Source organism: Oenanthe melanoleuca, chromosome 1A, assembly GCF_029582105.1.
Source record: "Oenanthe melanoleuca isolate GR-GAL-2019-014 chromosome 1A, OMel1.0, whole genome shotgun sequence".
NCBI classification, from domain to species: domain Eukaryota; kingdom Metazoa; phylum Chordata; class Aves; order Passeriformes; family Muscicapidae; genus Oenanthe; species Oenanthe melanoleuca.
This window is the reverse complement of record NC_079334.1, coordinates 56241501-56268077: the sequence shown is the minus strand read 5'-3', so window position 1 is coordinate 56268077 and position 26577 is coordinate 56241501. Positions and strand designations below refer to the sequence as shown.

At 39.1% G+C, this 26577-nt stretch overlaps 1 protein-coding gene across 1 annotated transcript; it reads left to right on the top strand.

Annotated features, from left to right (window-relative positions):
• Window positions 1-2850: 2850 nt before the first annotated feature.
• Window positions 2851-26431, top strand: SLC26A4 (solute carrier family 26 member 4). Its single transcript, XM_056482361.1, has 20 exons — window positions 2851-3013; window positions 3321-3460; window positions 5560-5670; window positions 7303-7493; window positions 7938-8102; window positions 10628-10780; window positions 10891-10973; window positions 11933-12080; window positions 14429-14542; window positions 15301-15378; window positions 15574-15669; window positions 17095-17201; window positions 18552-18621; window positions 18993-19085; window positions 19188-19283; window positions 20166-20396; window positions 21396-21450; window positions 21771-21916; window positions 23101-23184; window positions 23695-26431. Exons 1-20 carry the CDS (start codon window positions 2859-2861, stop codon window positions 23716-23718), a joined length of 2340 nt encoding a protein of 779 aa, XP_056338336.1. The 5' UTR covers window positions 2851-2858; the 3' UTR covers window positions 23719-26431.
• The last annotated feature ends 146 nt before the right edge of the window (window positions 26432-26577 follow it).

The following is a 26577-nucleotide window of genomic DNA, read 5'->3' as shown; positions in this document are numbered from 1 at the left end:
CTTCTCACCTAGGTAGTGAGACCATATACTGCATCTTACTGTGTGTGAGGTTTAAATCCCTGTTCCTGTGACTGGAAGAAGAAGATGCTAAACTACTCCCTTCTTTGTGAATTTAACAGGGTATGGAATGGACAATGTGAGAGAAAGGAAGAGAGGAACTGTTATTCTTGGCCAGTAAGGACAAAATCACAGGCTTTGATTCTTCTCCAGACATGAGTTGGGCATTAGAGGTCTAAGAAAATAGTGCATACAGTGAAGTAGGGGTCTTGAAAACAGGCTGTGTCTGTCCTAGGTTATTTGTTTCATACCAAGTACAAAGTAAGCATGAACTAATTAGAAAATAATGGCAAATAACAAGATAAACAAAAGGATTCAGAAGACTGATTCAGATTTCAAGCTAAACAAGCCAGAACACTCCCACCACCAAAAAACAACAAAAGACACTCCACAAAAAAACAAACCAAACCAACCAAATAAAAAAGCTAAAGTTGAAAAACTAAGAGCCTGCCTTCTAGCTTGAAAGGTAGGAGGAAGGAAGATGCATCCTGAGCAGGGTCAGCAACATCACAATTCAGAAATCTGATTTGACACAGATGTGTCTCTGTGTATGGGATCCATTCTGAGCTAGGGTTTACAGTCTTTAGCCTCTTCCTCAAATAATTGTTTTTTCAAATTCTGGTAAATGCATTGTGTTACACAGACGGAGATTTTTTTTTTTCCTTGAAACCTCTTGTCCTTGAACTTTCTTCTGTCCTGCCAATATTCATGGTCCTACAGAGTTCTCATTTGTATAACATCTGCAGGTGCTTCTACAGCATCTCATCACCTGAGGTGCTGAAGCTTGGAGTACTGCTCAGGCAGACATGTGCTGCAGGAAACAAATTTGCAAGGAATGTGAGTTACAGTCAATTCAGATTCTTCTGACTGTACCCTTCCTGTGTTAATCACTTGTTCAGTACTCTTGATACCAAGCAGTACTCCTCTAAAATCCTAGTTATATAAGTAATAAGATAATTGTAGTTTTGTGGATATTCTAGGAGAAAATAATAGGTAATACACATACCACAATTTATGTGGTAAGTGTAGGGCATCTACATTGGGTTCCTGCAACTGATTTTGCTGTTGTTCTTTGCTTTTATGATTAGCCTAGAAGCCATTATACCTGCTGGAGTAATTTCATTATCTTTGTATTAATTTTAGAACTAAGATGATGTTACCACAACAACTTTTTAAAGTTAGTTTTCAAAGCTACTTTCCACGGTACTCCATTTTTATATGAAGTGGATTCTAACCTAATACATTACTCAGTTTTGATGCCAGCTCAGTTTTCAGTATGTGCTTTAGAATATGTCTGTCTTTTCCAAAATTACTTCCATTTCCCCATACTATTATCTGCTAATGAGAAAATCTGAAAGCTTTCCCATCCTGGATTAAGTAACACTTACATCAGACCACTTTCCTTGTTCCTCTGGAACAAGGCAGCTTTTACTGACTCAAGTGCCATGCTAACAGGTTTCTGCAAAATGCTGGGACTTGTTTTGGGAGGCTGGCTGCTTCACAGCAGGATACAACTTTGCTCAGATCAAAACAGTTCAACAGTTTACCCAGCTTTCCCTACAGTGCAGCAGAGAAGAAGCCAGTTGCAGAATTAGGAAACCTGAATTGTGTTAACCCTTACTAAAAATACTTCAGCAAATAGCTTCTTTCCGTTTTAGTAATGCTTGCTTTAATATGTCTGAAGTTAGGACTAAACTTCATTGCTTTGAAACCAACTCCATGCCTGAGTAGTTCATTGAACAATACTTTGCTTGACGCTGCACCCTCAGTGTATGCCCTCAGCACCTCTTTGGTTTTGGCTGAAACACTGGCACTGATTCTTATTTCAAGAAGTCCCCTAGGTGAGGAGGACACGTGTTTTGCTTCACTCCTGCGAGATGTTTGCAAGGTTGTCTTCTGTACATAACATAGAAGAGCTGAAATGTAACCAGCAGCATTCAGCGTGCAGGACTGACTTTTTCAGCCCCAGTCCTATCTGTAATCCTAAATTACAGCAAAGCTGCCAGGGAGCTCATTCCCGACGAGCCTCCTTCAGCAAACCAGAAGCTGCAGCCCTGGGCCGCCCTGTCCTTCCAGGTGAGACGCCAAGAGCCTGTGGGGCCTGAGCCACTTCTTCCCACCGAGGCTCCTGCGTGAGCTCGGGGTGGTTTGCAGAGCAGGTGTTGTGCGTTAATATCTATGCATGGAGACAACTCCCAGAACTTGGGGCATGGGAAGCAGCAGGGATTTGGGAACTCCAGGGAGGCTTCCGTGCGGGCCAGGCAGTGTGCGAGGGCGGCTGGTGCTATCTCGCTCCCTCAGGCTCAGCGAGCACTCCGGCCGGCCGCCGGCGGCAGCGGCTCTCGGGCAGCTGCCGGGGCAGAGGCCAGCACCTGTCGCGGGTCGGTGTGCGTGCAGCAGGCCCCGCTCCGCACGCCCCTCAGCCATTCCCCCGCCGCCTGCCCGCGGGCCGCCGCCTTTGAAGTGCAGCCCCCGCCCGAGGGACGGGCGCTGTCGGGGCGGGTCGGGGAGCGCCGGCCGGAGCGGGGCTGACGAGGGGGCACCGGGGGGAGGGCGGACGGAGGCGTCTCCCGGGCCGGCCCGGAGCCGGGTCTCTGTGTTTCCCCGTAAATAAAGCGCCGGGCCGTGGGCGGCCGTATAAATGCGGCTGCGGCGGGGCCGGCTCGCCCTGCCCCAGGCCGGGGAGCGGGCAGAGCCGTCGGAGCCGCGGTTCAGGACGCGGACAGCGCTGCGGGGCCGCGGGCGCGGCGGCGGGGCCGGCAGGGGGGGCCGCGCTGCCGCCCGCCGGCTCAGGCGGGGCCATGGCCGCGGGCGGGCGGGCGGCCGAGCCGCCGGCCGAGCTCAGCCACTACGTGGTGGCGCGGCCCATCTACAGCGAGCCCGGCTTCCAGGAGGAGAACGAGCGGCGGCCGCCGCTGCCGCCCACGCTCCGCGAGCGGGCGCAGGCGGCCTGCAGGTGGGTGCGGGCGGCGGGGGGAGCCGGGGGCGCGCCGTCCCGGCGCCCACAAACTCCACCCGCCCGGGGATGGAGCTCCCCGCTCGCCAGACTGCGAGCAGAACATCGCTGCTGCCCACGGGGCGCTTCTGCAGGGAGCGCGCTTTTGACACCAGTACCTGCCCCGTCCCTCTCTGGAGACAGGACTGTGACACTCACTGCCCCTTAAACTTAAACGTGCATCAGCTCAGCTCTCTGGCACTTCGGGGCTCTTGGGGGGCTCCAATTGCAGCTCCGTGGGGTGCGCTCATCACTTGTTTTCTCGCAGATGTTCAAGAAAAAGGGCGTTTCAGATTGCCAAGTCCTTTCTGCCCATCCTGGAGTGGCTGCCCAACTACCGGGTGAAGGAGTGGCTGATCAGCGACATCATCTCGGGGCTCAGCACCGGGCTCGTCGCCACCCTGCAAGGTAAAGCCGGCGCTCCGCTCCCGGCGCGTCCCTACAAGGGAGCCGGCTGCACGCAGGGATGTTATGCAGATGGAATTACAAATCTGAGGCTTGTTATTTAATACTAGATATTAGGTATTATTTTGCAATAAATAATTTATGGTTTTAATGTATTCATTTTTCTTTCCTTGGCTAGAAGATTTAAATTTCCTGTGATGTGCTATAAAAATGTATTTAACTTTTCCTCCAGGCATTTTACTCAAGGAGTATTTATTTTGATATTTAAAATTTTAATTACATTGCGATAAATCAGATAGGTTGTGTAGTCGTATTTCTCTCTGTTGGTTGTCCAAGGCTATAGTTCTGCAACTGCCAACAAAAGTCTAGTTATGCCCCTAAAATAATGCAATTTTGATATCTACTCCTCTTCAAAATTAATCTCATAAGGTTGTTCAGGTCTCCGCAGAAGACAGCCTTCAAGGAGGTGGTGATGTATTCACATTTTTTTAAAAATAAAACTTCATGGATATTTAGAGTACATGGCTTGCAATAATAAGTTTTCCTTACTTCCTTATTCCATTTATTAATAAAGATTTCAGTAGATGGACAAACAGGAAAGTGGCAGAAATAAGCAGAAATTAGTTCAAGTAAGCTACTTAAGGAAGACTCAGAGAGCAGAACCATCCTGCCTGAGGCAGCATCTGTCTAAAACAAGACTGACTATAACCCAAATGCATCCACCACACCCATTTCTTTAATTCAGTAGAGTTCTTATACTATTGTCACAATTTTTTTCGGGACTGCAGCAGGCAAAACTAGCTGTGTCAATTCCACACTTTCCCTCAATGGAAATTCAGTGTTTGCAGAAGGGGACAAAGATTTACACTGGGAACAAAGAAAGCAGTTTACGCATTCCCGATTAGACACAAGTATTTCCTCCTGTCTGTTCCCTTGGAGCATGCTAGGAAGGCAGAGACTTGGAGGAAAAAAGCATTACAAACTTCTGCCCCAGGCAGGGGGTGACCTGAGAAATAAAGAAAGTGATTCTTTCCCAAAGTAGAGTGTCAGAACTGAAGGTAGTGGCTCAGTTACAGGATCCCTGTGCCTTTTTTAAATGAACTGGGCTAGATGGACCTTTCATATTATTTGTAACAGCTATTGTACTCATACTATAACCTCCATATTTATTTTGTTTCAGTGATCTGATTTCCCTTAATTAGAATCCATTTGTAAAACTGATTTTTTAAATAGTCTATCTGGTCTGCCACCTATGCATTAAAAAAAAAAAATGTAGCAAAAAGGAAAAAACACAAATTAATGCAAATCTACACCTAGATATGTTTTTAAAAATCTGAAATTTTGGAACATGCATTACAGGAAAAATTGGCCAAAATATTTGCAAAAAAAGAGGCTTTGGGGATCTTCAGCTCTCTGAAGTCCCTAATTCCCAGCTTGCAATTGTCCCATCAGTCACAGTAGTATGACCAGGATTTGTTTGAACTCTGACAGGTTTTGGAGAATCTTTGAAGGAGAGTACTTTGCTTTGGCTAACTGGGATATGATTTTGAAGGAAATTTTTTTTTTAATTGCTTGCTGGATTTGACAGCTTGCACAGGTATGCAAAGGAAGAAGAACCAAGATTCTCAAATTCATGTGACTTACTATTGGAAGATTAGTTTTTAAGCTGCTACTAGGTAAAGAAGTGGTCCTGTTTACACAAGAGCTGAAGATACTGAAGCATATTTATCGTGCAGTAATTCAGTGTTGCTCTTGAAATTTGTCTGTAACTAGAACCTTTACATATCCTCCTTTTCTCTCAAGAGCCACACACTCTTGCAACAATATTCTCCACTTAAGTTTCCTATCTCAGCCTGTGTATTGGGCTACCTATGCAAATGTAGGAACATCTTTCAGTACTTATTCATCTACCTTCGTGGGATGTACAGTCATTTACAGTCATTCATACTCACTCATGTGTGCCTGCAACTGACTTACAGGAAAAACATATTCTAAATTGCATCTGGACCAAAGGAGTAAATCTTCCTGAAAATCTATTCTAGACAAGGTAGTGGATTGCTAAGAGATTTTAAATGCAATATTTTGATGATCTGTCATTTCAGGTTTGGCATATGCTTTGCTGGTTGCAGTCCCTGTTGGATATGGTCTCTATTCTGCTTTTTTCCCCATCCTGACATACTTTTTCCTGGGAACATCAAGGCACATCTCAGTTGGTAACTGCACGTGTTCAAGTTACAGTGAATTAACTATTACAGTGTGTTAATCCTTACTGCAGACATCCATATATAATACAATAGAATTACCTTCTGAAACAAATTGGCTGTGGTGAATATTAATATTGGTGGATCTCGGGAAATTAAGGCTTATTTCTTCTTTATACAGGCAATTGTGCATAATAGCTAACTCCAGGTATGCCCCTGGTTTTTGCTTGAATTTGTTCTGATGTTTAAATCTTGTCTTTGGCTACATTCTATGCAAGAAATGACAAGATTAAGGCCTCAGTAGGCAGTGTGAATGACAAGCATTTTGTCTATCAGCTAAAGCTCAAGATGGCTAAAACAGCTCTTTTAGTCTTCTCTACAAGCCTTTCTTGCTGCATCCTCTTTTCATTACTGTGGACAGTATCTTCTTGCCTGTTGTGGAGACCCAGAACTTGTGTATCCACTCCAGCCTTACTCTCGGTCCTCACATCAGGGCTCTGGGTAAACCTTGTTGATTCTTTCTGAATAATTTCTTTAGAATATGAGGTTTGTTTCCTGTCAGTTCTTACTTTTAAAATTCTTGTTACACCTTAATCACTGAGGTTCCTTTTTCTTCATTCTAACAAAATCTAGTCTTTCCTTGTTCATCTCTACCAAGAACACATTGTTTTCCCCTCCCAGAACTTTAGCATGATACTACACTTCTTCATCAACACTCTGCTGCATCAAAAGTCTCTGTATGTTTTCTCAACTTTGTTAGCCCCTTTCTACCCTACCAAGCAGCTCACATTTGCTATCCAAATCTGACTTGTTATATCTACTTATGGTGGCATTCCTACTTTCTAGATTATCAAACACTCCTTTTTAATGCTTTTCCTAATGCTCTTATTCATGAGGTGTCCTCTAAGGTACCTGTAAAATTAATTTAAGACATTTCATGATATTTTCCTTTTCTGCATAATTTTAGTAAATAACTGCAATAAATATGATGACTTTTAGATAGTGTTTTGCTGACACAATGATCACTCTCTCTGTATCTTTCCCAAAGTATAGTTTCAGTCATCTTTGGCCAGTGTAATGGCACAATTGGCACAATACTGCCAAAAGATGTGGTCCTACCCCTTGCATCATGTTCTTGCCACAACGGTGGTGTTGGGATCTCTGATCACATGGCATACTGGATCAGCTGAAAACTGACCGTGACAAAAAAAACAAAAACCAGCCAACCAAAAAAACACAAGCAAACAAAGAAATCCCAAAACTTAAATAAACATAACTTTAACCTGGACTGGTGATCTGTGTTGTCTGGTTGTGATGCTGAAACAAGGGAGATGGTTGGAATGTGTTAAACATGTTGTCCCTTTTGGCCTTGGTACAGCCCTAAATTGGCTCAAACAAAGCATGAAACTGCACCTGTATCTGTATGTACAACGTAAGTTATTTAAAGAAGGAGCAATATTTAAAGAAGATTTAGAATTTTTGTGTAATATAATGCAGTGCCTGCGGCTCTTGGCCCCTGATACTGCCAGTGTACCACAATTACAATATTACATGGTTTTCCTGACCTAGAGTTTCTTGTCTAGTCTGATAATACTTTTTTTCCAGTGTATGTTAAATTTTAGTGTGTTCTGTTTGTCATTACAGGTCCATTCCCAGTAGTCAGTTTGATGGTGGGATCTGTTGTACTGAGTATGGCCCCTGATGAGAATTTTCTCATAGAAGGCAGTAATGCTACAGGAATTAATGGCACTGGGGCACTGATAGACACTGAATCCAGAGATGCAGAGAGAGTGCTGATTGCTAGTACTCTCACATTCCTGGTCGGAATTTTACAGGTAAAATAGTTTACTTGAAGATACAAGGTTGACACTGCTTTAATGTCAATGGCAGGAAAATACCTACTATGGCAGTCAGACATTCTCCTGTAGTAAAACACAAAAATGAAGGAAAGTTATCGCAAACTTTTAAGAACTTCTTATTCTGCTTAGAGTTTCTGACAGCATGACTGTGAGCACAGAGAATAGAATAGCCCTGTGATTGCAGACCAGAAGACCTGCATGAGTACTAATATTGCATATCCTGGAGCTTCCTTTCATACATTTCTTCAGGGCTCTTTTATTTTCTTGGATGGATGATACTAAGCTACACTAGGCTGAAATGGGGGAAATATGCTCTTAAGACTCTGCATCAACAAAGAAAAAGCAAAGCATAAGAAATCTCCAAATAAAAGTGTACCTTTTTGTTATTTAACAAGCTGTTATTCTTCATGATTTTCTCAGGTTATATTTGGAGTTCTCCAGATTGGTTTCATTGTGAGGTACCTTGCAGATCCACTAGTTGGGGGATTCACAACTGCAGCTGCTTTTCAAGTGCTTGTGTCACAACTGAAAATAGTTCTGAATGTTTCAACTAAAAATTATAATGGTGTCCTTTCCATAATATATGTAAGTATGCCCTTCTAATCTGCTTTTGTTTTATGACAGGTGTTTGTATATAATTGCTTATCTTTTGCTTCCATTTCACACAGGGGTGGTTCATATATACAGTGATAAGTGTAGGTCATTCCTTTAGTTCTCACTTTCCTGAAGATCTGCAGCTGTTCATTTATAGCTGTGGCGCTCTAAGTAGCTGCCTTTGGGGTTCCTCAGACAGAAAGTCTAATTGCCATATTGAAGTGTTTTTAGGCAGCACCTTTTCATGTGCAGTTTAAATGTGATTATCCAGCAAAACAGTTTTTCACTTCTGGAGACTACAGTTTGTCCCATCCCTTGCTTTCTCACTTACTGTGAAGGACATTTGATCCTTTATTAAGCCTGTCAGGTCATCTCCCAAAGCTGGCCAGTCCCAAAGCTCTTTACTTAAACCAGCAGGTCATTCTGGTAAAGGACATCATTCTCCATTTTACACTGTAGCCATGCATGTGAATACCTGAACGATACAGATTCCCATCCTTTGGCCAGGTGCCTGTTGGTTAGCAAATGTGAGGCTGCCTGTTACTGTCACAACTCCCTATGTTGATTTTATAGAAAGTGCTCAAATGGAGAAATGTTTTGGCTGCATTACAGGAATACTGAATTCCTAGAGGTCTTGTGCTACAAAATAGTATCCTTTCCTAGGAAAATGTTCCAGAATTGTGTCACTGATTTCAGCATGAAACTGTCCAGGTTCACAGTATTTTAGATCTTCCATAGCACTTTATATTAGAATAGCAGATTTTAAAAGGGGCTGTTCTAGGAAAAAAAAAAAAATATTTGGAGATTTTACATGCCAGTTCTGGCAACCAGACTAGCAAAAATACAACAGACATCTAGATTAACAATAGGGTGAATGTAACTATAAACAGCAAGGTAAAAATTAAAAAACAAATCTGGAGGACTGTTTGTGGGGGTAAAAAATTATTATCTTATGGGCCTTTTCAGAACTAATGAAACTCTTCCCCTTAGAACAAGGAAAGTTAGATGAGACAAAGTACTGTGTAACAGACCTTACAACAGACGTAGCAGAATGATGGACTTGTTAATCCGGCAATTTTTTCCATCTCTTTGTTTATTGAAAGGATGGTATTTAGTATAATACGCTTTTTAAAAGGACTGCATGGTTCTTCCAGCTCCAGCAAGCCTGAGGGGGATGCTGACTTTTTAGGTTAAAGTTCAAAGCCTCTGTGTTCTTGCAATTGAGCCAGGTCAATGTGTTTGCAGGTGCCTGTAGAGCAAAGAAATTGTTATTTCTGGTCTGCTCAACCAGTGATTTGCTGTGTATGCTTCAGCAAGTTTTGGACTTGCTGCAATAGTGTTGTTTAACAAACTGCAACACCAAGCATCCAATATGAGCAGAATCCACAACCAAAGTGAGAAAGTTACTGTTTCCCTGTGAAGCAGTGCAAGAGGTGGTCAGCAATTCTTATGGGATCTGTGGTAAACAGGATAGGCAAGAAATGGCTTCAGTCAGCCAAGGGAGGGCGTGTGTTTCAGTGGTTCAGGAAGGCTTCTTCTTTAGCTTATAAAACATAGCACTTAGATTAAGCACTTAGATGTTGGATTTCCAAACCAAAGTCTGTTCAGAAGGGTGAGACTGGTGGTGCTGCTGCAAGCCTCCTCTTATGTTTAAACCAAAAGCTCATTACTGGGGGAGCTAACCAGGGTGCAAGAAGTCTGTTTCTAGCCCCTTTTCCACCAGATCGTTCTGCTACAGCTGCTTCACTATGCATGGGATAATTACTTTTTTCTTGGAGACAGGAGGCAAGTGAGAACTACTCTGATGCTTAAGAGAAGAACAGAAAAGTATTTGTGACGTTTCTGTAATCAACCCTTCATGTTTTCTCTGTACAATAACTTGTAATAAACAGTAGGATCAAGCAAGGGCACAGGAAGGGTTAGAGAAGGGAGCTGCTTATTGCAGCCCAGTTGTGAGCACTCCAGTCTGGGGCTGAGCACTGCTAGGAGTTTACTGTAGAGTGAGGTTTAGTGGCTGCTTTTCCGAAGTGCAGGATTCTCCACAGGCTGGTAGGACCTGTGTGTTCACACTCATTCTCTGTTTGGCAGCTGTGGAAACAAGAACCATGTAAGGCACAGACCTCCTGTACCGGTAGTGAAACAGAGCTTTGTCCATGGGTCTGCTAGCTCCCTTTAGAAAAATATATGTCAAAGTGAAGAAGCTAAAGATCTTCCCTTCAGTGCTGTGATGCAGGTAGAGAATTAGCTCTTTTTACTTAGTATTAATTGTATAAAAATTGGGAAGCTGAAGCCCCCTGTGTGGACAATTCTTGCAGTTAGGTTTTTTCCATTAATTTGCTATTAAATGCATTTACTGTTTCTGTAGCACCTTGACAATACATTTTCCTCAGGCTTCTCCAGGCTTGAATGAAGAAGTTACTTGGCCTTCTCCAAAAACCCATTTGTCTGGATCATCTGATGAGTTTTTGCACATACTTCAAGTGGACATGTTTTATGTTGTCATTTTTATTTTTCAGACTCTTGTTGAAACATTTGAAAAAATTGGTACCACCAACATTGCAGATCTTATTGCTGGACTCCTCACCATTTTTGTCTGCATGGTAGTTAAAGAAATAAATGATCGGTTCAAACACAAGATACCTATACCTATACCTATAGAAGTTATTGTGGTAAGCAAAGGGCATAACAAAAGTAGAAAACAGATAAAATGAGTGGGTCTAACTACACAAAGACAGGAAGTCTTTTTAAGTCTTAAAACTGTTGTTTTATTCTATTACAGACAATAGTAGCCACTGGCATTTCATATGCTGCTGACTTGGAAAAAAAATACAATGCAGGCATTGTTAAGAGCATTCCAAGAGGGTGAGTGTCTTTGTTTTGGGGGGAAAAGGTATTATTTTAATTGGCTAAAAATGACTGTGGTAAGAGAAAATGCATAAAAGAAACATTGAGAGCTGTAACCTGAGTTTATAACTCAGATCTGGAGATTTTCTGAGTTTTACTTCTGGCTCTATCAAATTATGCCACCTAAATATGTTACCTAGCTTTCCTTCTTCTGTAAAATGGTCTTAGGAATGTCTGTCTAATTCATGAAGTCCTGAATATCTGAATATTAATTGCTTCCTGCTCATGAAGTGACTATAGGACTATGGAAATCGGCTTAAAAAAATTAGGGACTTTTAATAAAATTCTGCATAGACCTAATTTCTGTAATCCTGAGTTATCCCACTGCAGTTTATATTCATGTTGCTACTGTTATCCCAATCAACTTTGTCACTTCCATACTCATAGGAGCAAGGATGTTGAGGATTACACTGGTAGAGACTTCCACTTGAAAGATTCAGAGCACTTCACAGTAGTAACTTTCACATTCCATTTGGTATTCAGGGCTTAATTAATTAAAATTTGTGGAAACACAGTAGGGGATAAAATGCTTCTGAGATCTTACTGAAGAAGTATGTTAACAATAGTATGAAGTGTCATTAACATATTTATGTAATTCATCATACTATTCAATACATCCTTTATTAGATGTTCAAAAAATGTAGTTTTTCACTTTGCTATCATAAGGCCAAATCTCAGTCATGCTGAGAACAATGGGAGCTTTGTTTCTGACTAATAGCATCAGGATTTGGGCTGGGGTGAGCTAGATAAGCGTGTTCTGTATGTCAATGGGCTGTTTCCACCTTTTTATTAACTTGAAACATTATACTTCATATTGTAAGCAACATGTATGCCTCCACCTCAAACTCCTTGACAGTTCTGCTAAGAACAGAATTCAATCAAAGTTGGTAACAACTAATATATTTTCTAAATGCTAGATTTTTGCCTCCCGCGCCTCCAAATGTCAGCCTGTTTTCCCAGATGATTGCAGCCTCCTTTTCCATTGCTATTGTTGCTTATGCTATTGCCGTGTCTGTGGGGAAGGTGTATGCAACCAAGTATGACTATGCTATTGATGGAAACCAGGTATGTATAACCGAAATAGTTACAAACATAGTGAATGTGAAACATGCTGACTTATGTAGCCAAATGAAAGAAACACCATTCACACACGTTTTTCAGACAAGCACTGACATCTGACAGGAGAAATTCTTTCAACTCTTGAAAAAAAATTAGCTGAAATGGCCACGTAGAGATGAGTCAGATCCATCTTCAGCATGGCTTTTCATAGTATTTCATTCCTTCTGTATTGGTTTAATGACTGCAGTAGTTCTGAAAGGGCTGAGCACCGTATAGGGGAATTTTCTGGTGATGTCAAGTTAAGATGGCCTAGAAACCTACTTTCCATTTCCACTTGTAAGTCATATTTTGAGGTGGGTTGCTTGAGCAGATGAAGGCAATGTCAAGCTAAAATGTTGCTCTGGACAGCTTTATTTAGGCTTAGTCTTCAAGCAGGATTTGAATCAGCTGAACTTTACGGTTAATAAGTTATTGTACTTTTCAGCATGACACCACTTACATCAATATAACTGTACTTGTAACCTAATAGATCAGTCCTGCAGCTTCACAAAGTTAATGCCTACCAGCATGTGAAGGTGCTGGAGTAGCTGTGTGCACTAAATGGCTGAACTGCTTTAAGCATTGGTTTCTAGGGGCACATAGCTAGAATGTGACATGAGCTGTGCATCACAAACTCTTACAGGATTCCTGCGTTTGTTCAGTGTCTTCACCAGGGGTTATGTTGATTGCCCATGGTGTGGAATTAAAATGTCAGAAAGCTTCCTTATCCTGCATATATGCTGATTTTTAATTTTATCCTTTGAGCATATTAGAAAATGCCCTCACTACAACAAATAGATAAGATGAGTGCTTTGTTTAATGAGTCCTTTGTTTTGGTACAAATTACATAAAGTTTGACTTTGGAAACACTATTTTGCAGTATGTGAGAAAACTATGCTTCTATTTGTCAGTTTACAATCCTCAAAGGTCATATCTGTAACAGTTGGTCTTAAAGTTGACCAAAATGCACCAGCTTTCAGTTTAATAAATATCAAAGAATACTACATAATCCTAGAAGTGTGTTTATGCGGTTCTGTTGTTGAATGTGTTGTTCTGCCAGCAGTGGTGTGCTTCAAAGATGCTGATTAAATATTGTAGTAGAAGAATTCATTTATAAAAGCAAAGTGCCTTTCTTTCAATACTATGATATGAATTTTACATGTAGTAAAGGTTAAATGCAGCCCAGGATAATGGGCAAATAGTTTATTTGATCTGGAAAAGTTAAAGTAACATCATAAAAGCAGGTAGTAAAATAATTTTGAAGGACAGGTTGATACTGTTACCTACCAGTGTCTATATTTTCTTCATAGATCCAGATTATTAACACCTAAGAACACTGGGAACTATACCTCCAATATTTTCTCAGAGATCACAGTGGTTACATGGGAATAGGCATGAATAATTTAGGTCTGTTCCTGCTCTTGTAGTTGGAGCTAAATGAAAATTTACAGGAAATTTAATTTCGTAGAAAAGAAGGGAGACAGCCAAAATTGAATCTTAAATTATATTTTAAAAAATTTGCAGTGAGTGAAAAGCTCCTGTGCCTGTGTCAGCTTGGTGAAAACAATGTTTCTGTGAATTATGTGGGGTTGGTTCCAGACAGCTCCCAAATTCTTTATTTCCCAGCAGAGGAATGGCCCTGATCCCAGGACATAAATCTCCTAGGGTCTTTGTCACTTGAGCAGAAAAACCAGCATCCTCAGGTGCTGGCATCTTGATGCTGGGCAAATCTATGAGAATGTTGCCTGAGACCCAGCAAGAGTTCATTGGGATGCTTAGAGTGAAAATCTTCTGACTCAGCAAACTAGAAGTTTCCAGTGAAACTGTGTTTTATTGCAAAATTCCTTAATAGTTCAACTAATAATACAATGCTTTGCATTAAAGGCATGTCTAAAGTCAGCCTATTGTACTGATCAAAATAACTTGTTTAGCTGATGATCAAAATAATTTTTTTAGCTGATGGGAGTCAAATTTATTCTAGTACCCATTTATTGATGCAATTATTCCAGTGTAATTCTTAGAAATGTTAGGTTTGGTAACACTGATGGAAGTAAGCTTTAAACACCTTTGTACTCAGAGGAGTATGTCTGCTTCAGGGGGAGAATACCAGCTTCTTTGTGTTGGTTTCCAAACAGAGATAGCTGTACTGGCACAAGAGACATTTGTGTAAACATTTAACAGCTATTATTAATTCATACTCTTCTTAATATTATTGTGCTACCTACTTTATCAACTACTGCAGAAGCTATAGTTTTTCTCCATTGAAAAACTGTCTTCAGGCATTTTTATTTACAGTATATGCAATTATCTTTCAGGAATTTATTGCCTTTGGGCTCAGCAACATTTTTTCAGGTGCCTTTTCTTGTTTTGTTGCAACTACTGCTCTTTCACGGACTGCAGTCCAAGAAAGTACTGGTGGAAAGACTCAGGTAATGACCTCTTCTTACTAGTTCTGTGCACAGGGAAATTTAATTCTGTGTAGTGCAGATTTCACTGTGAGATGAAAACAGTCCTAAAATGATTGTGTTGCTGGCACATGGAAAGCCACTGGTGTCTTAGCAGCTCGGCTCTAGTAGTGAATCATTTTTGTAGCTCTGCCAGAAGAGGGCAATCAAGTTTTGCATGAGTTACCTTAGGGAGCAGAAATCTTGTAATTGTAGTTCCCCCAGAATTTAATTTCCAATTAGGAGACTGAGTTTGTCATAGCAGGATGTGGGAGGAAATCTCTCCCAGCTGGCTATGATATCTTTAAGCTCCCATGTGCTGGCCTGAGCAGCTCTGCCATTTGCCATTCACCATTCACCATCTGTTATGGAACATCTTTGTCATGAGTAAACTACTTTGTTTTACCAAACTACAGTTGTGTGGTTCTTAACAGTGAAAAACTACAGGTCCTTTTCCAGCTTACACACAGACTGCTCCATTCATCTGTCTTTGTAACATAACCCCTCAAGAGCTACTACCTTGTGCTTGTTTCGATTTCCTGCTTAATTGAATTCCCTCTGTGTTAGGTGAAGTGCATAATGGTTGCCCACATATGCCTAAACACAATGGCACTTTGGCAGGTCTCCCTCCCTATTCCTAGAGAAATGTAATGTGCAACTGTTTGTACCTTTTTCTTTGTAATCCTCAAAACAGATGATAGAATTGTAGTAAGTTTATTTCCTATAAACACTGTTCTTTGCAGGTTGCTGGTATAATCTCAGCTGGGATCGTTTTGATTTCTATTGTTGCCCTGGGGAAATTGCTAGAGCCCTTACAAAAGGTACTGTACTCTTCTTCTGCAGCACAGCCACATCAGATCCAAGTGCTCAACTGTGATGGGCAAGATTAAAATACCTCTTTAAACTGTGGTGACTGATTCCAGACAGGGTTGTGGTTTATAGTGTGTCATGTTGAGCACTATCTTAATATGCATTTTTGCTTCTGAATACCACTTTTTTATTATTTTTCTTCACAGTCTGTGTTGGCAGCTGTAGTCATAGCTAACTTGAAAGGGATGTTCATGCAAGTGTTTGATGTTCCCCGTCTATGGAGACAGAATAAAGTGGATGCTGTAAGTAACCTAATTTTTTTTTTCTCCTGAATGTTTTTGTCCAGTTTTGGGTTTTTTTTACCTTTCAGTGCTATCCAAGTTTCTCTTAACTACATAAACAGGATTTTGAGGAATTAACATCAGAAAACTTTTATGTGCATCCTCAAAATGCAGATTCTATGAGGTCAGTAAAAAATTCCCCGTTTTTAGGTCAGTATTCTGCTAATCTTCTTTATTCCCTAAACCCTAAAGTAAGGGTTCCAATCAGGGTATTTGTGTGCAGTGATAACTCCTTCATATCCATTTCCACAGTTTACAGCAATCTTGTGTTGATATGGCTTGAAAAGCAGCATAAAAATGGCCTGTTGCCACTTTTACCATTCTGATTTTATCTTTTGCACTGTTTAAATGAGTCAGAAAATATGACCTTTCCTTAATTCATGTACATATATTTATTTTGTTAGAATATGAACATTCCATTTGCCTGAATAATCTCAGCTAGTCCTCAGAAAAGGTTTTCTTGTTGTGTCAAGATTAATCCAAGCTAGAATGTGGATTCATTTGCTGAGGGATGAGACTTTCCTTATTAACCACTATAACCATATCTCAGGGTACTTGCTCACATCTCCCACTGTGTATTCTGTGGACCAGACCTTCACTGTGCCTCTTGGGGTAGGAAAATACTGCATTTTTTTCCATGCAGTCCTTACTGTGCTTAGATTTTACAGTATCATGGGACACTACCTGTCTTAGACAGATCTCAGATATTTTAATCAATCATTTACTGATTTATAGACAAAAGATCTCACTGACTTCAGTGAGAAGTACAAGCACTCAGCTTTTTAAGAATTTGAGTCTACTGCATGGGCAGTGATGTAGGAAAGAACTGAGGAGTGCACTTCAACTGTTCTGCCTGAATATTCAGTGGAGATCTTAGAGAAGTGCCATCAAGCTGTTTATATGAAATACCTCTCTTTGCAACAGTTCTTTCTGATTCTTAGATGTCACTGAGGAATCCCCTTCCTTCCCTATATGTCTTCATGGGGAGCATCTTACAGTATTTTATCTTGGTAAAATAAAACTCTTCCCAGTTTTTAAGAAAGATTAACGAAGATTGTCATCATCAGAAATAAGTAAATGCAATGTTTGACTGTATCTCCTTTAATTTCACCAAAGGAATCAGGTCCTTAAAAAGTATTGCTATGTTGAAAACCCCCTTATTTCTTAAAAAGCTAACTATGCTTAGTAAGATAATGATGGATGAAAGCATCTTGGAGGAAGAAGACTTTTGTATGGAAGTCAGCTAATTGCTAGTGTGCTAAAATCAGTTCCAAAGTTAAAATATGCTTCTCGTATTATCTGGTCTAGTGTTTCTTCAGTATGACCAATAGTCATATTAAATTAATTAAAATCTAAAATACTTTACATTTGTTATTTCTTCTCCAGATGATCTGGGTTTTTACATGTATAGCATCCATCATTCTGGGACTTGATCTGGGATTACTTGCTGGCCTTTTGTTTGGATTGCTGACAGTTGTGCTGAGAGTTCAGTTGTAAGTAATGCAGTGTCAGAAATAATTCTTATTTTTATATTATGAAAAAAGGAAGATAATATGCTGAAAAGCAAGATGATTTGTGGCAAAATATCTGCTTGGGTTTGCAAAAATATTGAAATGCAAAAAATCTTTTTAGATTTAGGTTTTTTTAGAACAAGATCCTTTTTGTGTGCTAACATGTAATTACACTGATAAAAGAGAAGCTGAGTTATTTTATCAGTATTTCATATCATGTTGGCCACTCTGGTGGTACTTAGCCATATGTTTTATATGCACCCACATAGCTGAGTTCTGGAAAGGGACAGGAACAATCTAGATCAAATATACACAGATGTATGGCTTTTGTAATTAATTGATCATTATAGAAACTCTCAGCAGGTAATACTACTACAGTAGGTTGCACATGCCAATAACCTTTTCACTTATTGCTTATACAAGACTGATCGTATAGCTGTAAAAGAAGAGCAAGAGAAAGCATAAGAACAAGAAAAAAAATTGTGCTCCTGGCTGATTTGTTGCTGCTTAAAGAATATATAGTAGTGGAATGGTGAGAAAAGGTGGATTTGAAGAACTTTATTTGGTCATCTTGTTATTTTTCATTGATCTTTTATCTGAAAATACAACATAACTTCTTTCCTTCAGCTTGGAATCCAGAGAGTATGGTAGGTAGCATTACCAAAGGATAGTTGCACTGTCAGCAAATGCCTAAAAATAATGCCTTGTAAAAGTTGTTTCACAATTGTAGATTATAAAAATGAAATTTGAAGAACCTCAAAAAAATTTCCTAAATTCAATCAGATAATGTTACCAAAATATAAAGGGCAGATGAGGCCTTACAAATTTGAAAACAATTTGCTTCAGCTGTTAAACATATATCTGGAGACTGCAAAATATTTTGGTTTTGTTATCAACTGAAATAAAAATTAAAAAGGTGGTGCTAAAAAGATTTACATAATCTGAAAATAATGTAAATGTATTTCAGTTGATTTGAAATGGAAAAAAAAGCCATCAAATTTTTTTCAGTGTAAAAAAATTAGTTTTTTAAATTTCAAGCAAACAAATCTACTTTTAAAATATTCTTCTGGTTTGGGAAACCAGTTGAACAAGATTTTCACTCAGCTGTTAAATCAAAATGGTGGATTAATAGGCTGAGACCAAAGTACCTTGTTTTTATAAAGGCCCTTTCACTACAGTGACACAAAATAGCTGCAAGACTTCTGCAAGGCTGTTGGTTTGGTATGAGAGGGCAAACTTCAGAAGTCAAAGACACTTTGTATACAGCAATCCTTCAATTCTGTGAGTGCCCAAGCATGACATTTACCTTTACTGTATTTTTATTTCTGTTAGTCCTTCATGGGGAGGCTTTGGAAATATTCCTGGCACAGACATCTACAAGAAGGTCAAGGACTACAAAAATGTAAGTCATTGCAGAGTTCTTTTCCTTCAGTCTACATATCAGTGTAAGAAAAGGTTGTGCCTTGCATATTGTACACAACTTGAGTTTGGAAGTGGGGTCCTCAAAGGTAACAGATTTCAGCATCATCTTCATCCAGATGATTGGCCCATCTTGCATGCTGGGGCGATAAGCTTCTGAAAACAGAAACCCCTCAATCATCAATAAATCCGTGGAGTTTTTTTTTTGTTTTGTTTTGTTTGTTTGTTTGTCTTTTTTGTTTTGTTTTTTTTTAAATTAGATATGTAGTTGAACTGTTGAAACAAACAGTGGAACTGCTTCTTATTAGTCAAAATATGGCTGTTGCTGTTTAACCTTATTTTCCTTGGCAACAGGTTATAGAACCAGAAGGTGTGAAGATCCTCAAGTTTTCAAGTCCAATTTTTTATGCTAACATCGATGGACTGAAAAGCAGCCTCAAATCCACGGTAAGGGATAAGTTATGGGTTTGGAAGCTTCTTAACTACACTTGAGACTTCCTCAGAATGATACCTGAGTTAAGTTAAATAATTTTGGTCCTTTTTCTGTAGGTGGGATTTGATGCAGTCAAAGTATATAATAAGAGACTAAAAGCACTGAGGAAAATACAAAAGCTAATCAAGAAGGGAAAATTAAAAGCTACCAAGGTAGGCCTTTTAAAAATTATTTATTTCTATTTTTTTCTCAAAGGATTACTGTTTGAGCTTTTTAGTTAAGGCTTAATTAGGAATTACTCCGTGCTGATCTTTAAAATAGAGATGAAAAGTGTGACTTACTACATGGTAGTACAGTTTATAAGTAGCATACAGAATTTATAATACAACTTAACTTACAGTTTTAATCACATAGACCCTAACTTAGAGTTTCTAATGTTTCTAACTATCTGGACCCCCTGCAGATCAGGTGAGACCTTAATACATGGTTTAATGTATCAATATAAGAATCATTATCCAGACTTAAAAATTACATTAAAGAAGATGAGGCACCAAAGAGAAAACAAAAGACAGTGCAGTCATCCCTGGCCCCTGGGGATGTCTCACTGTCAGTAGCAATTTTGGTCCAAATTTTCCACACAGGACTTGCCATAGACAGTGCTCTGTGCACTGTTACACTTACCTTTTCTCTGATGGCGTCACCAGCTACACCTGGTTGTCCATGTGCCTGTTACCTTCAAGGCCAGCAAGGAAGGGAGAGATCAGCCTGGTGCCCAAGAACCTTGAGGCTGGTAGGGAGAGGAAGAAGAAAGAAGTTTGATCTGTCTAATTGGTTTACAGGACCTTCAGGGCCTGAGAATGAGGGAAAATTGAACAAATACACGAACTGCTCAGCCACAGAGAATGGCTTCTTGCCTTATAAAATGGCATTAGTTATGTTAACCACAGTACCAGGATTAGGAGCAGGACATACTGGTCACAAGTGTCTGTCTTGTCAGTTCCTTCAACAGAAGGTACCATAGGGTGTTATTTTCTGTAACTCCCAAACTTTCCCCATGATTAAATTCTATATTCGGTATATTATCTGTTCATAAGAATGGCATCATCAGTGAGCCTGGTATTCATAATGAAGCTTTTGAGACTGATGAGGAACCTGAAGACAACCAGGATCTTCAAGTTCCCACCAAAGAAGTAGAGATCCAGGTGGACTGGAATTCAGAACTCCCAGTCAAAGTAAACATCCCCAAGGTGCCCATTCACAGTCTCATTCTTGATTTTGGAGCAGTAACCTTCTTGGATATTGTTGCTGTGAGATCAATAAAAACGGTAAGGGCATTTTTTTCTGATGTTCTATGAAAATGAAACTAGTCAGCAGTATGTAAATCAAGATCTGTTAGATGAAATTAATTTCTGAATTTTAAAAAGTATGTTGTTGAAAAATAACATCAAAATATAAATATGAAAAATACTGGCAAAAGGTAGAATACTGGTGGTGTGTGTATTTTAAGAGGGAAAAAATGCATTAAAAGAACAATATGAAGGTTGCATGGTAAAGTACTCAAAAAATTTAACTGCAAAATGTGGTCCCCTTATATGCCTATGTTATGAAATATTTTAGTTATATGTTTTCTTTCCACATGCCTCCTGCTTTAATCTGGGCGCAGGATAATGCTCACTCAACACAGAGGTAGTAAAAATTTCATCTTAACATCCCAGTTCAGTCTTTAGACACAAGATTTATTTAGTCATTCCTTCATTTGTTCATTCATTTTAGTTATGAAGGAAGAATGATTCATTTCTTTATTGTATTTTCTGTGGCTAGTATCAAGTGCTTCATCAACATTCATTAATTAATCTTCAAACTCACAGTACATAATGAGGAGATAATGTTCCTTCCTAGAAAGAAGGAAATGAGGTGTAAAGATTAAGGCCAAGTATTTCCATTATTTTTTGGTGCCTAGGGGAAATAAAGCTTGCTCAGGCCCATGTGATCTCACTTGGAGAGATGATTATTCAAATTTTGAGAACAGAACGACAGCCTTAATTGGCAGCGTTGCCTGTGTGTGTGAAATAGGTAGTTCCACTTACACAGTTGAAGATAGGCCACTTCAGCAACCAGATACTCAGCTACTGGATCTTTAAGTATAGCAAAGTATAACAGTACCTTAATTATGATGAATAAACAAAATGTACTATATGGAGTGAAGATTATCAGAAAAAAATGAAGTGTATGTGCCTATACATTACAGATGTCCAGACATATATGTATTTTCTCCTCTACAGACTTTTATTGATGTCCTTGTAAACTTTTTTTTTTTTTTTTAGATAATTAAAGAGTTTGAGAGAATTGATGTGAGAGTATATTTTGCTTCATATCAAGGTAATTATCCAAGTATTTCTACTTTCACTCATGCAAAGAATAAAATGAAAGTGAGAAGGGATCTCTAGATGTGTCTGTGGTAGCATCTGCACTAATAAATATGCGAACTGAAACATTGATAAGCACTGTTGGCTCCATTGGGACACAGAAAATGGTGGGGTGTAAAGGAAATATGGAAAGTAAGAGTCAAGACTAAACTATAATTGATGGATTCATCTGGCTGTACATTTGATTTCTGACAGTTGCAACCATGTATTTTAACATTTATTTCTTAAATTACTTCATATTGTATAAACCTGTTATGACCTCCTTTTATTCAGACAACCTTATATCTCAGCTGGAACGGGGTGCCTTCTTTGATGACACTGTCAGAAAAGACATATTTTTCTTGACTGTCCACGATGCTGTGCTCTACATAAGGAATCAAATGACATACAGTGACAACCAGGATCCCATATTTGAGAAGGTAAGGATATCCAGCAGTACCTTTCCCTTCCTTCCATCATCTAGCACTCATACTTGAAGTTTCCATTGCACATTTGAAAACTAGACCTAGAACTGTAGTACAAGAAAAGTGAGAGTGTAGTAAATTGGGCAGCTTCTGTAGTACATGAATATTTTTCCAGATCAAAGGAAGGGTCTGTGAACTCCAGGAGCTTGTTAGTGAAAAGAGCCCGAGAAACAGCCCATATGAAAAATACCTCATCCTAAGACACATTTTCTGACTGCTGGGACCTAAAGAACCTCATCAGCTGGAGGTTGCATTTGGAACAGTATACATTTAATTGTTACAGAAGGAGTTTTCTTCAATATGTCTGTAATACTTCTTTTGGAACCTGTGACACTATCCTGTGGAGATGGGCTCTCTAATGTGACTCTATCCTGTGGAGATGGGTTCTCTAATTTTAGATTATATGACAATACTTCCTGCTTGGTTTAAGCCTGCTGGACTTTTGGATTGTTAGCTGCAATGAATAATCATTCCCTCCTCCCTTTCCCAACACTCCACAGACTTCTGATCAAAGCTATAATCTCACTCTACTTGGCATGGATGTGTACTGAAGCTGTTCCACACTAGTGTTCATTCCTGCTGCCCTTCTCTGTGCATTTCCTTATTGTATTCTGTGGGGGTTTTTTTCAGATAACCAGAACACTCTGTAGTATGTAAAGATTTGCTACACTCTGTAGCATTTAAAGGGCCCTCACTAGAAAAATGGTCATATAATGTCCTCCTTTCTTTTCACCACAATTCCTTTCCCAGCAATCACTATTACAGTATCATGAATAAATAGCAATTAAAATTAATATTATTTGTAGTTAACTAGGATAGAATCCTTATTTTTTATAACTTTTTCATACTAATTTTTATAGTAGAGATTAACATTTTTATAATGCTATACAGAAGTTTAAAGATAGATTTTTATTATTTTTACAAAGCCATAATTAGCCATGTGAGCAGAGATGGCCCAAAGGCTCTGCAATTTTTAAGTTCCTCTCAGCTGAGCTAAATCATCGTCTTTGTCAAGGAAAGTTAACAACAGACTCTTCGAAGTGGTGGGTTATTTTAAGGTACTTCAAAGTAAAAAAATAAATTTCAGTGATAAGGACAACATGTAACTTATCATGTTTCTTTAATTTCTTCCTACCAAGATTTCGCTCATGCAGGAGTCTAAAGAGCCCATAGAGTTCACAGAAGCCAGCCAGCCTGATGATGAGCTTGATGTGCAGGAAGAGGTATGCACTTTAGAAATGAATGTGTCTATTACTCTGCCTGTAGCCTTGAGTCATGCTGTGAGAGTATGGCCCTCAACAGTTACCTTCTCCATAGATAAATACCCTCTCTGGTTACTGAATGTCAGTGCTACGTGGAAGAAATCCCATTTTTCTTGAGATGGTAGTAGATTATATCTGCTTAAGTATCTCCTCATCTCTCTTGCTTAAGGACTACTTTTGCCTTACACAGGCTTATAAATAGATCTAAACACAAGCTGGGTGCCTAAAAGAAGACTTTGTAAGGCTTGAGGCACCAGAATCCAAAATGATGATCAACCTTCCCCTTTCATTCCTCCTTTTAACAGAACAGACAGCTTCTTGCACAACCTGCACCATTTACAGAAGTTACTTTCTTTGTACTTTCACTGAGGTTTTAGTTTAGTTAAACAAGCATGTAATTTTCCCAGATGGTGTATACTGAGAACTAACCATGGCTTGTTTCTCTCCACCTTTCAAAACCCATTTCTCTAGGCTATGCGCCGACTTGCTTCCTGAAGGACTGCTGGTACTGTCCTGCCTGTGAGCACACAGCAATGTTCATGCACCAATACTATCTATACCAGCATTTTCTGCTATGAAACCAATCTTTGCACTTTGCAAAAGCCTGATTTGTCTGAATGACACAGATCTCTGTATCTCTCAAGATTTTAGTTAACCTTATCCCAGAAATATTCTGGACCTTGATTCTGCAAGCACTTTCTGCTATGATATATATTAATAAAAAAAGAAAATCAGAAGACTATTGTGAAAGATGTACTCAGTTTTGGGACTAGTCAGGCAGAAGTTGCACTGCACTTTTATCAGCGTGTACAGGATGAAAAGCTGCTCTGTGGTCTTCCCAGGAGAGTGGAAGAGACAAAAATCTTTGGATGACAAGCCTTTTGTTCAGTATTTGTATAAAGACTAGTGGGAGAGCAGGAATTCTAGCTGGCCAAGGGTTTGAATTCTAAAACATTAGTGAGAGAATATGTGCTGACAAGCCTTGAAAAATGTATCATGATAATTTTTTTCAAGCAGTTCCTTAAATTGCTGCAGGCAGTTAGATCACTGAAAGAGGTGACAGGTGAAACTGTCACATGAACAGGAAATAGCACTGAACTATGGCAATACTTCAAATAGGAAACGTTTCTAAAGACCCTTGGATATGGGTTCAAAAGTTCTGTATTAATCCCATTGTAGCAAGTCTTGCACTACTATTAATGATTGTCCCTTAAATGAAAGACAAACAGAAGATTATTTTGGCTAGGTTATGTAATCTTCATCAAGAGGCAGGTCATGACATAAATTAAGGAAAACCTTAGTCCCTGGGTACTTAATGAAATCTGTAAAACAGGCTGATACTGAGTGCAAGTAAGAAAGTCAGAATGTATTGAAGTTTGGGGTTTTTTTAATTGAATATAGGTGTATTTTTTGTTTAATGAATAGTTATATTTTTATAGTCTTTTTCTTTTAATATTCTACATTAAACTGCTGCTGTTCTTTTACATATGGAAGTTCATAATGCACAAGTGCAATAATTTACAAAATATCTTAGCAGCAAAACTTTAATCCTTAACTAATGTTCTTAATTTTCATGAAGAAGAAATGTATTTTGATGAAAAGCAGACTGCTACCTTAAATTTTTTAGCATTACATTATTTTTGAAATGGGTAAAAACCCCTACATTGTGAGGAAACAGATAAAAACTGAAGTGTAAGGAATGTCCAGGTATAAAATGCCCTGAAGTTAATGTGGAAAATTAGCTTCAATATATTCAATTCTCCTTACTTGATTACATCAGAGAAATTTTCCCATATTACACTGCACAGAGATTTCTGCTACAGGTAACAGTGGAAAAGCTAAGCACTAAATAAATTATTCTGGCTTCAGGATCTGAGTGAACTCTGTTAATATCAGTGAAAAAAAATCCTATAAACCTCAGCCAGTTGGACAATATTCTACACAATAGGTAACAGCACCAAACTGACATCTGTATTCTCTAGTTAAGGTACTTCAGCCTTCACAGCAGTGAAGTTTCTCAGTACAGACACTTGAACGTAGGTGATGTTGGTGCTGCAGCCCAAGCCAGCAATCAGCAGGATTGTATTCACGATGGACAGGGCACATTTGTCCGTGGGATGGGCATCTCCACCATCTGAGAATGAGGCAAGTGTTCAAGAGGCAAATCAGACCTCTGTGCACCTCTTCAGATGGAACCATTCATTTCTATTGACACTAGTGCTTCAGCCCAGCCTGTGATTTGACCATTCATGCTTTTAACTCAACATGTCCTCCTGTCCCCTTGCCAGCCTCTCACAGGAGGCTGGCACTTCAGCCCACCCTACTGGCCTGAAGTCCCCATCAGGCCATGACCCCAACTCCTATTAACCTGACTGCTGGAACAGTTCCCAGTGCACAAGGCCAGTGACATGGTTTTTTGGAAGCTGTATTGCTTTTCTAAGTGTAGAAAGTAAAGCATTCTACCTTATAAGTGAGCTTTCAGCTAATTGTTACGCAGCACACATTCTATGGAAAAGATGGTAAAAAAGTGGTAGCAGTGACGTTTTTTTCTCATACATCTCCACTTTGAAGTTTGAGTACTGATTCTTACTTGACAGAGATGTCATTACATTATTTTTTTTAACTTTCTCTAGTTCTTATCTGTACAAGTATTTAAAAAGCAATTAAATACTCATCAGTCTTCCAGTTCCTTTCCAAATATGACATCTGATCTGGGATTGTGGTAAAATACAATGAAATGCACTTTTTCTTGGCCTTCTATTTCTTCCAGGCATGGTTGTTCTTAATTTAACAGGCACAAAATATTAAACTTTTTCTGAAAAACAGCATTTCTCTTAAAGCCTACAGTGGTATAGAAGTGTAAGAGGTAGTATGCAGAATGCATTAAAATGTCTTTCTCAGTGGTTATGTGCTTAATTTTCTATGTATCCATCAAAATAAAGGATACCAAAATAATGGATTTTGCAATGAAGCTAAAATTCTCTACAGTTTTGTACTAATTAAAATATCTTTAAGTAATGTAACTAGATGTGCTTATCTTTTTCCAGTAGGATGAAGAAGTGGTATTTTTGTATGCATTTTGAGTATTACTGTTCTATCTTTGCATGTCAGGTATTAAATTTGGAAATGTATTTTAAGGTTTTTTACACTTTGAAAAAGCTGCATTTGAAAAGTAATTGTACCCATTAACTAGAAAATAAAATTGTGCATACTGAAAATGTCCTTGAGTCTGTATATTTGGGGGCTTCTTGTTTAGTTTTGGTTTAAGTTCACTTTGTGACTTCCTATTACGGGGAGATAAAGCATATTATGAAGGGATCAGTGTCATGCTTCCCTTGGGTCTGAGGATCAACA